General features: G+C 44.5%; 1 protein-coding gene across 1 annotated transcript in view; it reads left to right on the top strand.

Annotated features, from left to right (window-relative positions):
- LOC132575208 (monoacylglycerol/Diacylglycerol O-acyltransferase-like) overlaps positions 1 to 9,179 on the top strand; it is a 31,445-nt gene extending 22,266 nt beyond the window's left edge. The window contains exons 4-6 of the mRNA XM_060243779.1: positions 2,183 to 2,243; positions 5,088 to 5,227; positions 8,979 to 9,179. Of these exons, the coding sequence (XP_060099762.1) occupies positions 2,183 to 2,243; positions 5,088 to 5,227; positions 8,979 to 9,083 (306 nt within the window). The 3' untranslated portion in view covers positions 9,084 to 9,179. The remainder of the gene's footprint in view (positions 1 to 2,182; positions 2,244 to 5,087; positions 5,228 to 8,978) is intronic.
- The last annotated feature ends 4,747 nt before the right edge of the window (positions 9,180 to 13,926 follow it).

Here is a 13,926-nt window from a genome sequence, read left to right as displayed (position 1 = left end):
GCATTATGCCCCATACCCAGGCCCCAGTTTGCAGGTGCAGTGAAAGGGAGACAATCACTGAAGAACACAGCAACTCCATGGAAGGATTGCCCAGAGGGAAAGGTTGGCCAACCAGCATTCAATAACCTTGACAGTGTCGTGATCGAAGGCTAACAGAACCCCCCATTACAACAACAAACCAACATCTTAGCCTGCTCCAAAAAGAAAGCCCTTGCTCCTGCCTGGTTTGGAAAGCATCACCTTCATGGCAGATTGAGAGACATCTGTGGCCACTGTGACAGTGGGGAGCATGAATGGAGTTGGTCAGGGACCAGAGAATAAAGGGAAGGCTTTCTTGGATGAGAAAGGGCACCACTGAGTGCCAAAGCAAGCACCATGCATCAGCATGCTTTTAAAACTTCAAGCCACTGCAGGTGAAGAAGATGACCGATTTTTCCACTCTTTGCAGCAAACAAACAAAAACTGAATCACAACACAGAGGAATGGAGGGCAAAATAAAGCCCCCTGGCCCCTGACTAAGCTAGCTAAGCAATTCCTCCACCATGTCCAGCAGCAAAGCTCTTTCACAATCATGAGTACACCCTCTGTGTCCAAAGCCATAACTCCAACAAAGAGAACACACACTCACCCTACTCTTATATATATATTGTCCCCTCCCATTGCAACATATAGGGAAATAAGTCTGTTATTGGCAGGCTTTGGAGGGTCCCTATTTGTGTTTCCAAGGCTGGAAAACATCACCCCAACCACTGTCTGGCATTTTAACACCAGAATTCCTAGGTAGGTTTCATTTTCTTTTCTCCCCCCCCCACCCCACCCCTCAATAGTTTTATTGAAATATAAATAAATAGTTACAGAATTAAGACACATGGAGCAGTGTACAGAAAAAACCAATAAGCGATCAAGTATTGACAATTAATGAAACATCAATAATGATAATATAGTACTATCTAAATGTACCTCACACTTAGACACAAACTCCTTGCCCAACACATAATTCAAGAAGGACAACCATTTACCTAATAACGAATGCGATTCAGATTTTTTAACAGTTACAATATTATCAGCCAATTTATCCAAAACAAATTTAACATTTATCCAAAACAAATTTAGTATGCCAAGTTGATAGGTATGCAGTAGTCAGTACAATGCTGAATATGAATTATGGTGACACATTGCCCTTTCAGGCATTGAATTTTTATTGCCTACAGCAAGACTGAGCATCGCTTCCTGTTTGTCTACACTATGTTGCAATTATTTCAATAAAATATGTATCTGAAGATTTTTTAAAAAAATACTATCCACAGCTGACTGTGGAGCAATTTGGAATTAGATGTTCCCTGCTTATTTCAAGTCCTAGGTATCCTGGTTTCAAGCTGGAATAGTTTTGAGTAGGCATGAACTGAACCACAAAGTGTTGTTCAAGCATGAACCAGGTTGGTTCATGGTTCCTGAACCAGGGTTTGGGAGAATGTGCCTCCCATGAACCCTCCCAAAATTCCAAATCTCATTTAAATGCCTTCATAGCTTACTTCCAGGTTGGGCTTCCTGACTTTAAGTTAGCTTCAAAGACATTTAAATGCTTTTGGAGGTCACTGGGGATGGGACAAACTATGAAATGGTTCATCCAGTGAACCGAAAAATCGGAGGAGTTTGTTGGAGGTTCAGGGTTTCAGACTTTATGAAAACCCCAAACCTTGAACCTCCAATGAACCTTCATTTTCCCAGTTTGTGCCCATTCCTAGGTTTGAGACAAGGTAAAGATTTTCACATTTAAGTAGCTTTGCAGCCCCAGAAGTTAAACCAGTTTCAAAATACTGCAGAAATTAGGAGTTCAGGATTATAATAGGTTCAGTGATCGATCAGGGTCAGGTATCAGCAACAGAAACACCTGGCATAAATGTGCACTTCAGAAAAGTATCATCTGATTCTTAGTTGCCAAGGCCAAAGGCAAATGAGAAGATTCCATATTGCATATTCAGCAATGAGCCTAGTTCCCTATCCGTAATTACCTTTCTCACTATTTTCTTCTCAGTTGTTCAGCAAACAGTTTGTTAATAAGTTTCTAGAGCATTTTCCATTAAGGGCTTCCTGTCAAACATGCCAACATTGCACTGCACTAATCTGTACAACCTAAAATACCATTGAGTCTTCATCATTTCATTTATTTTATTTTTTTTAGCCAATCATCCCTATGTTTACACAAAACATCCAGGAAGGATACAGGACATATGGAAATATTTGTAAGTTATATGCCATATCCTATATATATAATTCCAAGCATATTGACATTTTCTGGCTCCCCCATTGGCCATGGTGTGCACTCCATTAGCCATTGGTCCATTAGTGGCCACTCAACTTCCATTGCATTCCATTGGCTGAGTCCACTCCTCTCTCCCACCTGCTGTTGCCTGCCCACACTCTGTGGCATTCAGAAGGTGAAGTCAGCAGCAGTGATGAGGAGACAGTGAAAAGATAGGGAACAAAGGTGGCAATGTGACTAGGCAGCAAGACCTGGCCCCACTGGGAGCATTTCCTCAGAGACCATGATGGCAGTCTCTTTCCTGTCACTCCCTCTTTCCTTCCTCCCCTCAGCCTTGTTCCAGGACAAATGAGGACTGGGTCACTGGGAAAGTTGCTCTGCAGTGGCTGTTGCTAGGCAACCAACCTTGATTCTGCCAGTAAAGGGAGAGGCCTCTGGTGAATATAATACCATAGAGGCTGCCTTCCAAAGCAGTTTTTTTCCTCCAGAGGGAGATAGATCTGTTGTCTGGAGTTGTGATACTAGGAGATATTCAGGCTCCACTGGAGGTTGGTTCCCCTATGCCTGACTGCTTGCTACTGTTCAGCAGCAGCCCCCCGTGACAGCCAGTGTGGTATAGTGCTTCAGAGCAGGATCTGCCAGACCCAGGTTCTTGCTGTGGAAGCTGACTGGTTCCTGCTGTAGAAGCTGATTTTGGACCAATCACAGACTTTCAGACTAACTTACCCCACAGGGTTGATGTGCATATCAAAAGGGGGAGAGGAGAATGATGTAAACTACTTTGATCCTCCCTACTGCAAAGAAAAACTGTCCTTTTCCTAGGTAGAGGTTGCAAGGAGGGGGGAGGAGATGGAAAGCTGAAGTCAGAAGGGCAGATAAAGGTAGGCTGATGGTTGGTTGAAAGAGATAGGGTTGCCAACTCCATGTTGGGAAATTCTTGAAGATTTGAGGGGAGGCACCTGGAGATTGTGGGGTTTGAGGAGGGGTGTGACCTCAGATAGGTACAATGCCATAGACTCTGCCCTCCAAACTACCCATTTCCTCCTGGGGAGCCATTGTTGCCAATCTCCAGGTGAGGGTGGAGATCACTCAGAATTACAACTGTTCTCCAGATGGGAGAGATCAGCTCCCCTGGAGAAAATGGCTGCTTTGTAGGATGGATGCTGTATCACTGTACCCTGCTGAGGCCATTTCTCTTCTGCTTTTGTCCCCACTGTGGAGAAAGACTGTATTTTTTTTTAGGTAGAGGCTGCAGGGAGGGGGAGGAGATGGAAAGCTGAAGTCAGATGAATTCCCTTACAGAAAACAGCCACCTTGAGTCACATACTTTATGATATACCATAACACAAGCAGGCCAGGCAAAAAAAAACCCAGATCACACCACAAGCTCATGCTGATGCTAAATGCTATAAGGCTGAATATGACAGGAAAAGGCAACAACAATGCACTGCAAACAAAAGGAATGCTGAGAGCTTCAGAGTCTGTGTGACTGTCATCATGCCCCACCCCCTCACCTCCTTCCATAATTATTCTTCCTTATCTCCATTCTGGGTCTCTTTCAGGACTTTGAGCCACCACAGACACAGGGAGACACACACACATTTGGGGGGTGGGCAGGATCTGTTTCAGCTGTGGGGTGGGTGGGAAGACAGCAAAGGTAGAGGGTGAGTGAATGTCAAGGGTTGGAAGTGGGTGGGAAGACAACAAGGGGGTGAGTGAATATCATGGGTGGGGAAGCAGTGGAGCTCCAAGGGTGCAGGGTAGTTAGAGGAAGGTGTAGTTGGGGGGTGAGTGATAGTTGGAAAGGGGGAGGGGTAGAAAGTTGGGGGGATGGATGGGAAAACAGCAAGGATGGAGGGGCACTCACCCAGAGACTCTTTCTAGAGACCATTGTATCTTCACTCACAATGGGCCTTATTCCTACTATATGTAATAATGTGCTATTTCTTGTAAACCTGGAGATGTGTCTCCTTTTTCAATACCAGGAACGTACAGGAATGTAGTTCCATCTGGCTTGGCATCCGGGTGTGTGGCCTAATATGCAAATGAGTTCTTGCTGGGCTTTTCTACAAAAACCCCATGTGAAACAATATCAGGGGGTTTGGCCTAATATGTAAATGAGTTCCTGCTGAGCTTTTTCTGCAAAAAAAAAAGCCCTGTTCATAACTCATTTGGATCGTTATTATATGGAAAATTCTAAACTATTATTTGCCAAGACATTTTATCCACTGATATAGTGGAATAATTATGCTTTGAGCTTCAGAAATAAGCCTGTAAAGAATGACTGGCTGGGCATGGTTCAATATGACATCTGCATCCTACAGCTTTTAGATTACAGTCTAGATACACATGTATTTACATATTTAAATATTTATACCCTACTTTTCTCCTGGGGGGGGACTCAAAGTAGCTTTGAACATTGCTCTCCCCTTCTTCATTTTGTCCTCATAAATTACCTTGTAATTTGGCTAGATGGAAAGAGGCTGACCCTAGACCACCATCTTCTATTGGGAAGACTGGGAATTCAAATCTGGCTTTCCTAGAACCTAGTCTGACATTTTAACAAAGATATTATGCCGAGGTAACACATATTAACCCACTCAAGGTGCTTATAACTTTTCAAATGTCAGATATGCATTTGGCAGTTTGCTCCTCTTCTGTCTCCTTTTTTAAATGTTCATTATTCAGCTGGAGGTGAAAGAAGCAAGCTCTCTGCTGGCTCCAAGCAAATATTTCATTCCAAGGCCTCAGACAATTTTTCACAAAATGAATGTGTCTTAATATATAATTGTTACCCCAGTCTTATCTTGTTTTCATACTACAGGGCCAATGAGATGGCTTTACGAACGAACACGATGTCTATTCTTTCCAGCATATGGGTTCATTCCAGTCAAGCTTCGGACCTATATTGGAGAACCCATTCCTTATGATCCAAATATTACTGCTGAAGAACTGGCTGTAAAAGTAAGTATTTCAATGCTAAATATTAATGCTACCATCAAATTCCCTATAAATCCCCCTCAGTTTCTTAAAATTTAGATTGCTTAGTAATTTTGGACCAAAATTAATGTCATAATCATACCCAAGCAATTACGTTTGAGAGGTTAAAAGGAACCAGCTGTCAGTCCACTGGGGCTAGAGGCAAGTAGAATGAGCAAGGGCTGGCATAGTTTCTGCAACCAGAAGTCAGAAGGGCAAGGGCAGGTAACCAGATGGGTGGCTGGCGAGTATCCAAAAGGCAAGATGATCTTTGCCACAGAGTTTGTTCAGATTGTTGAGCAGGCTCTGAGGCTGGGACCATATAATGATTAATATACATGTATTAGTCCTTGGGGTCAGTTAAATGAGTACTTAATAAGTTGACTGGGCTGGTAGAGAAGACAAGGTGGTGTCCTTAAAGATCAGAGCTCATTCTGCAAGGGTGATGCTATGTTTAGCTCTAAAAATAAATTATTTTTAAAATTTAATTACCATTAACAGCTCTGACCTGGATAGCCCAGGCTAGCTTGGTTTTATCAGATCTTGGAAGCTAAGCAGGGTGGATCCTTGTTAATATTTTGATGTGACATCACCAAGGACTACCAGTGTCATGATGCAGAGGCAGGCAATGGCAAGCCACCACTGAACATCTCTTACCCTACAGACTCACCACAGGTCAGCTGCAACTTGACAGCAACAGCAAAACAGAAAGAAATAAAAATATAACTCAACATAATAACAATGATGGCAAGTTGATGGATAACCATCTATAAAAGATTTCCAAGTATCTTAAAATGTGCCCATGTGCAGTTGTCATCTTGGTCCCATACAATCAAATGTTGATAAGGATATTACCTCCTCAACCCACTGGATTACTGGAGGAGGCCATTTATCTTCCTGGTGTTGTAATATATGTCTTTTAGCAATAGTAAGGGCATGGGGTGGAGTCCATTTTTGTTGACTGTCAATTAGTCTCCAGGAGATAAGCAATAATTCATAAGTACATCAACAACCTCAAAGATTAATGAATTTTCTAATATAAAATTGATACGAGATATTGGTTATTCCCTAAAAGACCAAAGCATATGTTTGAGACACATCTTGTAAGTTACAGCTCCAAACAGCTTAGTAAAAAGATGCTATGGGGTCCAGTATGTCTAAAAATAATTGGCTATGTTTAGATGACTTTTTGATTAGTATTGTGATTTATATTTTGTATTTTAATATTTATATTAATCTATAATATATAAAAGCCTTGTGTGCTGGCACTTTCTGGCTCTCCCATTGGTTGTGGTTCATACTACATCAGCCATTGCCCCATGAACTGCCAGTCTAGAGAACTTGCATGCCATTGGCTGAGTTCTTCCCCACCCACTGCTGGCTCCAAACGAGGATTGGGCCACTGGGCAAACTGCTAGGCCAGGGGTGGCCAACAGTAGCTCTCCAGATGTTTTTTGCCTACAACTCCCATCAGCCCCAGCCAGCATGGCTGATGGCTGGGGCTGATGGGAGTTGTAGGCAAAAAAGATCTGGAGAGCTACCATTGGCCACCCCTGTGCTAGGCAGTAGCTGTTGCTAGGCAACCAAGTTTGCTTCTGTCAGTAAAAGGCATCCAACCTTGGTTCTGTCAGAAAAAGGTGGGGGAGGAGGCCCTTTCCAAGCCTCTTTTGGCATTTGAGGGAGAACCCATTGGGCCCAATATAAAACCTCCCAATACACATATTTACCATCTTGACTGGGCAGAAAGAAATGTGTTTTGCATGTACATACAGTTTTGGTATACTCAAACATACATTTTGGTTCACACATACTGAAGCTATATATACATGCAAAATAGGACAACATGGTGAGCATGCATATGAGGAACGTCATGGCTAGCACATACTACCAGTATGTGCATTGCTGATAGGGTTGCCAGCTCTAGTTTGGGAAATACCTGGTGATTTTGAGGGTGGAACCTAAGGAAAAATCAATGGGGTATAATACCATAGAGTCCACCTTCTAAAGCAGCCATTTTCTCCAGGTAAACTTATTTCTGTCACCTGGAGAGCACTTGTAATAGCAGGAGATCTCCAGTCACTTCCTGGAGGTTGGCAACTCTTGTTGCTGGACACCCATTATACTTTTATGTAGTGTGTCAAAAGGGCTGGTATCTCACCTTCTGAGGTAGAATGTGAAAGCAACTTTTGACTTTGGTGTTAGGGGAAGAGAAGAGTGCACTAGGTAAATAGCACATGAACAATTCATCTGGGGAGAGGTAGAGGTCCTGTGTTATTGTGAGTAGCCTAGGTTTTAGGATCTCACAATGCTAGAGTAAGGTTGGGTTTGCCTGATTTCCTCTCCTTACATTATTGTAGGCCCACGTGACATTTTGCCCCTGAGGCTTTTCTAATCTCTTCTTCTCTATAGAAAACCTGATCTAATTAATTATGTTTTCCCCCACTTGGGGAACTTAGAGAAGTGTGGATTTTTATGCACATGTTGTAAGAATTTAAATGTTACAAGTTAATGCTGCCATCAAATTCTCTGTTAGTCACTTCCAATATAGAGAAGTTGGGGTTTCCCAAAGACTCCTAAGAGAAGAGAAGGATCTCGATTAATGGGGTTTTGAGTCCTAAACCTCAACAAAATGGAGCTATAGTGCCATTGCCTTATGGGGTTAAGTTCTAGGATTTGGACTATGTGAGTAGTAAATTACTCGTACACAACTCGTGCCCTTAGGGCTGCCAATCCCCAGGTCCGGGCAGGGGTTCTCCCACCCGGGAGGTTCCCAACCTGCTGGCCTACATTGTGCCAGCAGGGGGAACCTCCTCCAAAGTCGCTGGCATAATGACGTCACCCAGAAGTGACATCATAAAAATGGTGGCGCACATGCGGGGCCACTCTAAGCGTTTCCAGGAAAACTCTATGGTTTTCCCAGACCCTCTAGCTATTTGGGAAGTAAAAACTCTATGGTGCATAGGTACCATAGAGTTTTAACCTCCCAAATGGCTACAGCGTCCAGGAAAACCATAGAGTTTTCCCAGAAACACCTAGAGCAGCTCTGCATGGGTGCCACCATTTTGATGATGTCACTTCAAAGTGATGTCATTGCGGCGCACACGTGTGCCGCACGTGAGAGAAAGTCCCCCGCTGCGGGAAGCTGGGGACTTGGCAACCCTACATGCCCTCCAGGATACTATTATAAGTGCCCAATTGTTCTAAAAGTTCTGTGCCTCCTGAAGGGCAGTGAGCACACTCAATCTTTATCCAGTAATTTTGTGTGTGTGGGGGAGGGTGATATTTCTCTCAGGAATTATTTGGAATTAACAGTATATATTATAGAAATATAGAGTAGTAAATACAATGCTCTGATATGCATTAATTTGTTTCTTTTACCTCTTTTTTTGTACAATTTGTTTTTTGTATATCATTAAAAAATCATTGATTACAGCACATGAGCAGCTTAGCTAGCCAATATTCCATCTAGTCAATATTCTATCATAAAATTGTCTTGGCCCAAAAGACACAGCTGGAAAAGGACCATATTCCAGGAGGTCAAAGCCAACTTCCTTGATCTAACAAGGGTTCTGAGACTTTGAAAGCTGCATTGATTGATCACAGAAGCACAGATAGAATTGCACCTATCACTGCATGCATGTGCAAGGGAAAAATACAGTCCATTTATGGCTAGGCCCTGATTGATTCCATCTACATGTCTGTAAACTGAAACATATTTTCTCCCCTTTTTCAACAGACAAAAATGGCAGTAGAAGCTTTACGGGACAGATATCAGAAAATACCAGGAAACATAGCAAGAGCTCTTTGGGAGCGCTTTGAGAAGCATCACAAAGATAAATAGTGCAAATATGAGCTACACAGAAATGATATTTGATAAGTGATCATATGGGAACTTAAAATACACATGAAATAGTTGTCTTTCCTGTCCTAAACAAAGTCTAACCTCATAATTCCCATTCTTTCTCTCCGATCTTAATAGTTTAATAGAGCCTTTGTTATCTGGTCTAAATTGAACCATTTTGCTTGGTATTTCAACTTAATCCACTCATCTATTTCATCTTTCCTTGCCTGTTCTTATATTAGACTGGGATGTGGAACTCATCTGTTATATGGGATGGATCTGACATAAATGGAATTGTAGGGCTGGGCCATACATGTCATAAAATGTAATGCCAGGTAGTGGAGATACAAACTTTATAAAGGATACAGACAAACACAATTAAATTTTTTTTATTAAGAAGAAGATGATGATATACTCTGAATCTCTATACTCTGAATCTCAGAGTCTCAGAGCGGTCACAATCTCCTTTACCTTCCCCCCCCCCCCCACAACAGACACCCTGTGAGGTAGTTGGGGATGAAAGAGCTCTTACAGCAGCTGCTCTTTCAAGGACAACTCCTATGAGAGCTATGGCTGACCCATTCCAGCAGCTGCAAGTGGAGGAGTGGGGAATCAAATCCGGTTCTCCCAGATAAAAGCCTGCACACTTAACCCTATACCAAACTGACTCACTACACCAAACTGGCTCAAAATACAAACATGCTTAAAACTTAAAAGTTTTCTTTAAGATCAAAAGCTGAGGGAATAGTGGGATTTGGCAATGCAATTTTTAAAATAAAATATCAAGAAGAAGCAGAAGGATCATAGCAGGAACAAAAAATATAAAATGTTATGAGCCTAGGAAAACATGAAATGACTGGACATTGCAACCTTCTCCCATCCAATCTACTCAGATTGGCAATTGTTCTCCAGTATAATATACCCCTTTGGCTGTGGGTTCCCAGGTTAGGTGCCAGGTCCATTCAGCAGAGACAAGCTGATTCAGAGCATCAACCTTTTATTTGCAAGGTCATACAACTCCAGCAAGGAACAGTTTCTAACTGGCCACACAAAAACTGGAAAGCGAAATGAGCTCCACTCCATTGAAATACATTGCAGCAGAGACAAGGTTGCAAGGAAAATAGGAAATGGGTTTTCCATTAAAGTCTCTGGGCCCAGATACTCTACTCCCAAAGTAGTCTGTCTGGGTGCAGAGATCTTAATGGAAAAAACATTCCACATTTTCATTGCATCTTTGCAAGCCCAGAAGAGCTTCCTGCTGAAGCCAGAAGGAACTGGGAACTTTGGCAGCCTCGGAGCTTCAAAGGGGGAGAACAGAAGGAGGGAGGAAAGAGCTGTGGGCCTGATTAAAGTCCTGGGTGGCCCATGAGCCACACTTTTGACACCCCTGTATTAGACAGTAGAATGACCCTGTGGACTCATATATTCTTTATGAAAATTATCATGCCAGAAGGAACAATAAGCAATAATAGTATATGACTTCAAAAGCTAATCTGCTTTTGAAGTCATATGCTGCCAAATAAAAGAATTTGCCTTTTCTGGTTTACTCACCTGCAACTTTCAGGACAGGATCAACAGGAATTCAGCAGACTGAACACAGGAATGACACTTCCGCATCAAGTATATAAAGGACTATAACTTTATATGCAGGATGATTATGCAGTGAAAGATTTAAAGCTGGCTGCCATTTCCTCCTTTGTTCATGGTTTTTCTAAACTGAGAAATCCCAGAATCTTGAGACTTTCTTCATTGGAAAGGTGTTTCAACCATGCAATAACCTTGATATACTCTTAATTACTTTTGTTTCCCAGCTCTGTCATTTTGTTTTGTTTTGTTAAAAGATACTGGTTGAGGGAAATCCCACCTCCTCTCCACCTGGCCCCTACCTTTTAGTCACAGTTCCCACCTATGCATTAATGATTCTTCAGATGTCCTTCTGGCTTCTAATAAATCAGAAGAGATTAACAGTGGGAAGAAGCAGTGGCCAAGCCCTTAAGGGGGAGGGAGAAGCAGTTAGGAGTTGGAATGTTTTTAAAGGACAGCAGAGCCTGCAGCTGTAAAGGCTGGGATGAGAATGATTCTTCTCTCCCACTTGCAAGGGTTTGCAGTTGCAGACTCAGGTGTCCTTTTACAACTCTCCCCTGATACTTAGACATTCATACTGTAGAAAAACAGCATTGGAGATGAGTGAGTAAGTGGCAGCAAGGAATCCTCCCCAATCCCTGGTCCAGTTCTGCTTTTGCTTCCTCCCCTATTCCCCCACCAATTATCTCTCTCTCTCTCACTGTCAGCCAACCAGTCTTTCTCAAACTAGTGGAGGGGGAAGAAGCAATTAGAATCCTCCCCCCACTCCCCGAAAGTTTTAGGAGGGCAGTGGAGCCTGCAGCAAATGGGTGAGAATGGGTGAGAATCTCAGATGTCCTTTTAAAATATCCCCCTAATACTTAGCCATTCATATGGCATTCTTCAGTTCTGCTTTTGCTTTCTCCCCTCTTCTCCCATTCATTCATTCTCTCTCTCAGCCAGTCTGTGTCTCACTGATATCAAATTGCCCCCCCATTCGGAATAAAGAGACTGACAACAATGTGGGATAAAGGGCCACTTTATTTAAAATAACGGCAATGGGAATAAACATGGGGCCAGGTTGAGCCAGGGGTCAAAACGCAGACCACCTCCCCAACCTGAAACTGGGCGAGCCACAGGCCCCGGGAGTGAGCCGACCCAACGGCTCAAACCCAGCCGGCCAGGCACTAGATCCAGCTCACTGAGGTCCACCCTCCCCCGTGCCATGCAGCCTGGGCTGTGGACCACTCCCTAGAGACTGGATCACCAGGCTCCCTGGAGCCAACCTTGTGCCGTGCAGCTTAGGTCCCCCAGGGGCGCCTTGCACCCCCAAAGGTACATTGCCATGTGAGCTCACCAAATGCCCCCAAAAGAACATGTTCCCAACGGTAAAACTGCCAGTGACCAACTAAAAGCAGCACCGCCTGGTGCGCCGCCCAAAAGATGATACTGTGGCCGCAAATAAGGATCCTCCTTCTATGCGAGCCAGCCACAGCACCTAAGAAAGAAATAAATTCAGAACAGTTAACACCGCGAACATAACCACAGCACGAAATAACAGGCCCTGATCCGTCCCACGTACTTCCAAATAACGTGCCAAAGCCAGGACAGGGCACAACTCCTCCTCAGGACACAGGCCCAGCGTAATCACACAACCTTTTTGTGCTTGATCGGTCTTAGACCGCCGGACACGAATGAGCGCCTGCCCCCTTTCCAGAGTAACATCATCCACCCTCAGGGCCCTATCAGAGCTGTCAGTCCGCGAACCTGCCACCAGCTCAGACACCCGCAATGCCCCGAAAAAAGCCGTCAACGCCGCGGCATGAAATAATAACCTCTCGTAACTGGATGCACATACCGACACCCAGGTGGAGTGAAGTCCCCGTAAAATGGATGGCGAAATTGGAAGCCTGCCATCAACTTGGCGACCTACCTCCCGAGACCACCCTTCCAGCATTTTGTTAATCCGAAAATCCTTGGTGCCATCCATACACCCACGGGACTTGCTGATAAAAGCCAACCCCGCGAGCTGGCCCCTAATGGACCTCACGGAGAGACCGTGATCCTTCTGCCAGACGCAGAACTGCAGTAAATGCGCAACCGGGACCGGCCATGTTTCATCCAGGCTGGCACCTACTCTAAACCACGCAAACTGCTTTGCCGCTCGATCATACGGCCTCCTCGTACTGGGTGCAATTGCAAGATGGATGGCCCGGCTCACTTCCTCCTTCCAATTCGCCACAGCTCTGCCGGCATGGGCACTGGACAGCTGTCGGCCTCCGGGGCGAGCTGACAAAAGCGCTCCATCTGTTGGCGAGACAGAGCGTCCGCCACCCCGTTACTAGAGCCCGGTACGTGCCTGGCAGCAAACAAAACATTCAATTTCAGGCAACGTAATGTAAAACGCCTAACCAAACACATAACTGGAGGGGACCTAGAAGTGAGATTACTGACAACATGGACCACCGCCATGTTGTCGCACCAGAAATGCACTGTGTGATTGGCCAAAGAGCTCCCCCAAATAAAAACTGCAACCACAATAGGGAAGAACTCTAAAAATGCCAAGTTGCGAATCAAATCAGAGTTCCGCCACTCGGCTGGCCAAGGCTCAGCGCACCAGTGTCCCCGAAAATACACACCAAAGCCAGTGGTGCCCGCAGCGTCAGAGACAATCTGCAATTCGGCCTCCAAAAGCATAGCCTCCCTCCAAAAGGAAGTCCCATTGAAGTGCTGAAGGAAATTCTCCCAAACTTCAAGGTCATCCCGCATGCTCCTGGTCACCCGAGTAACGTGGTGAGGCAAACGCAGCGCCGTCATACCGTCACAAAATTGCCTTAAAAACGCCCTGCTGGGCGCCACCACCTTACATGCAAAATTCAGGTGGCCAACTAGCTGCTGAAGCTCCAGAAGCGAAACCTTCTTCCTTGCTTTCGTTGCTGCCACCTTTTCCCGCAAGCTACGCAACTTATCCTCCGGCAACCTGGAAGACTGCTGTAAGGTATCAAGCTCGATACCTAAAAAAGTCAACAAGGTCGCGGGGCCCTCAGTCTTTTCAGCTGCCAACGGCACACCGAGCTCAGCGGCCAGACTCTCAAAAGACCTGAGTAGATAAGCGCATTGACCAGAACCCGCGGGGCCAGCAAACAGGAAGTCATCAAGGTAATGCGCCGTATCGCGGATACCTGTCCTGTACTGCAATGCCCACTTCAAAAAAGAACTAAACCGCTCAAAGGCCGAACAAGACACAGAGCACCCCATAGGGAGGGCCCGGTCCATATAA

Source organism: Heteronotia binoei, chromosome 7 (assembly GCF_032191835.1).
Source record: "Heteronotia binoei isolate CCM8104 ecotype False Entrance Well chromosome 7, APGP_CSIRO_Hbin_v1, whole genome shotgun sequence".
NCBI lineage: Eukaryota > Metazoa > Chordata > Lepidosauria > Squamata > Gekkonidae > Heteronotia > Heteronotia binoei.
The sequence above is the reverse complement of the archived record's forward strand: the minus strand, read 5'-3'. Positions and strand labels throughout refer to the sequence as shown.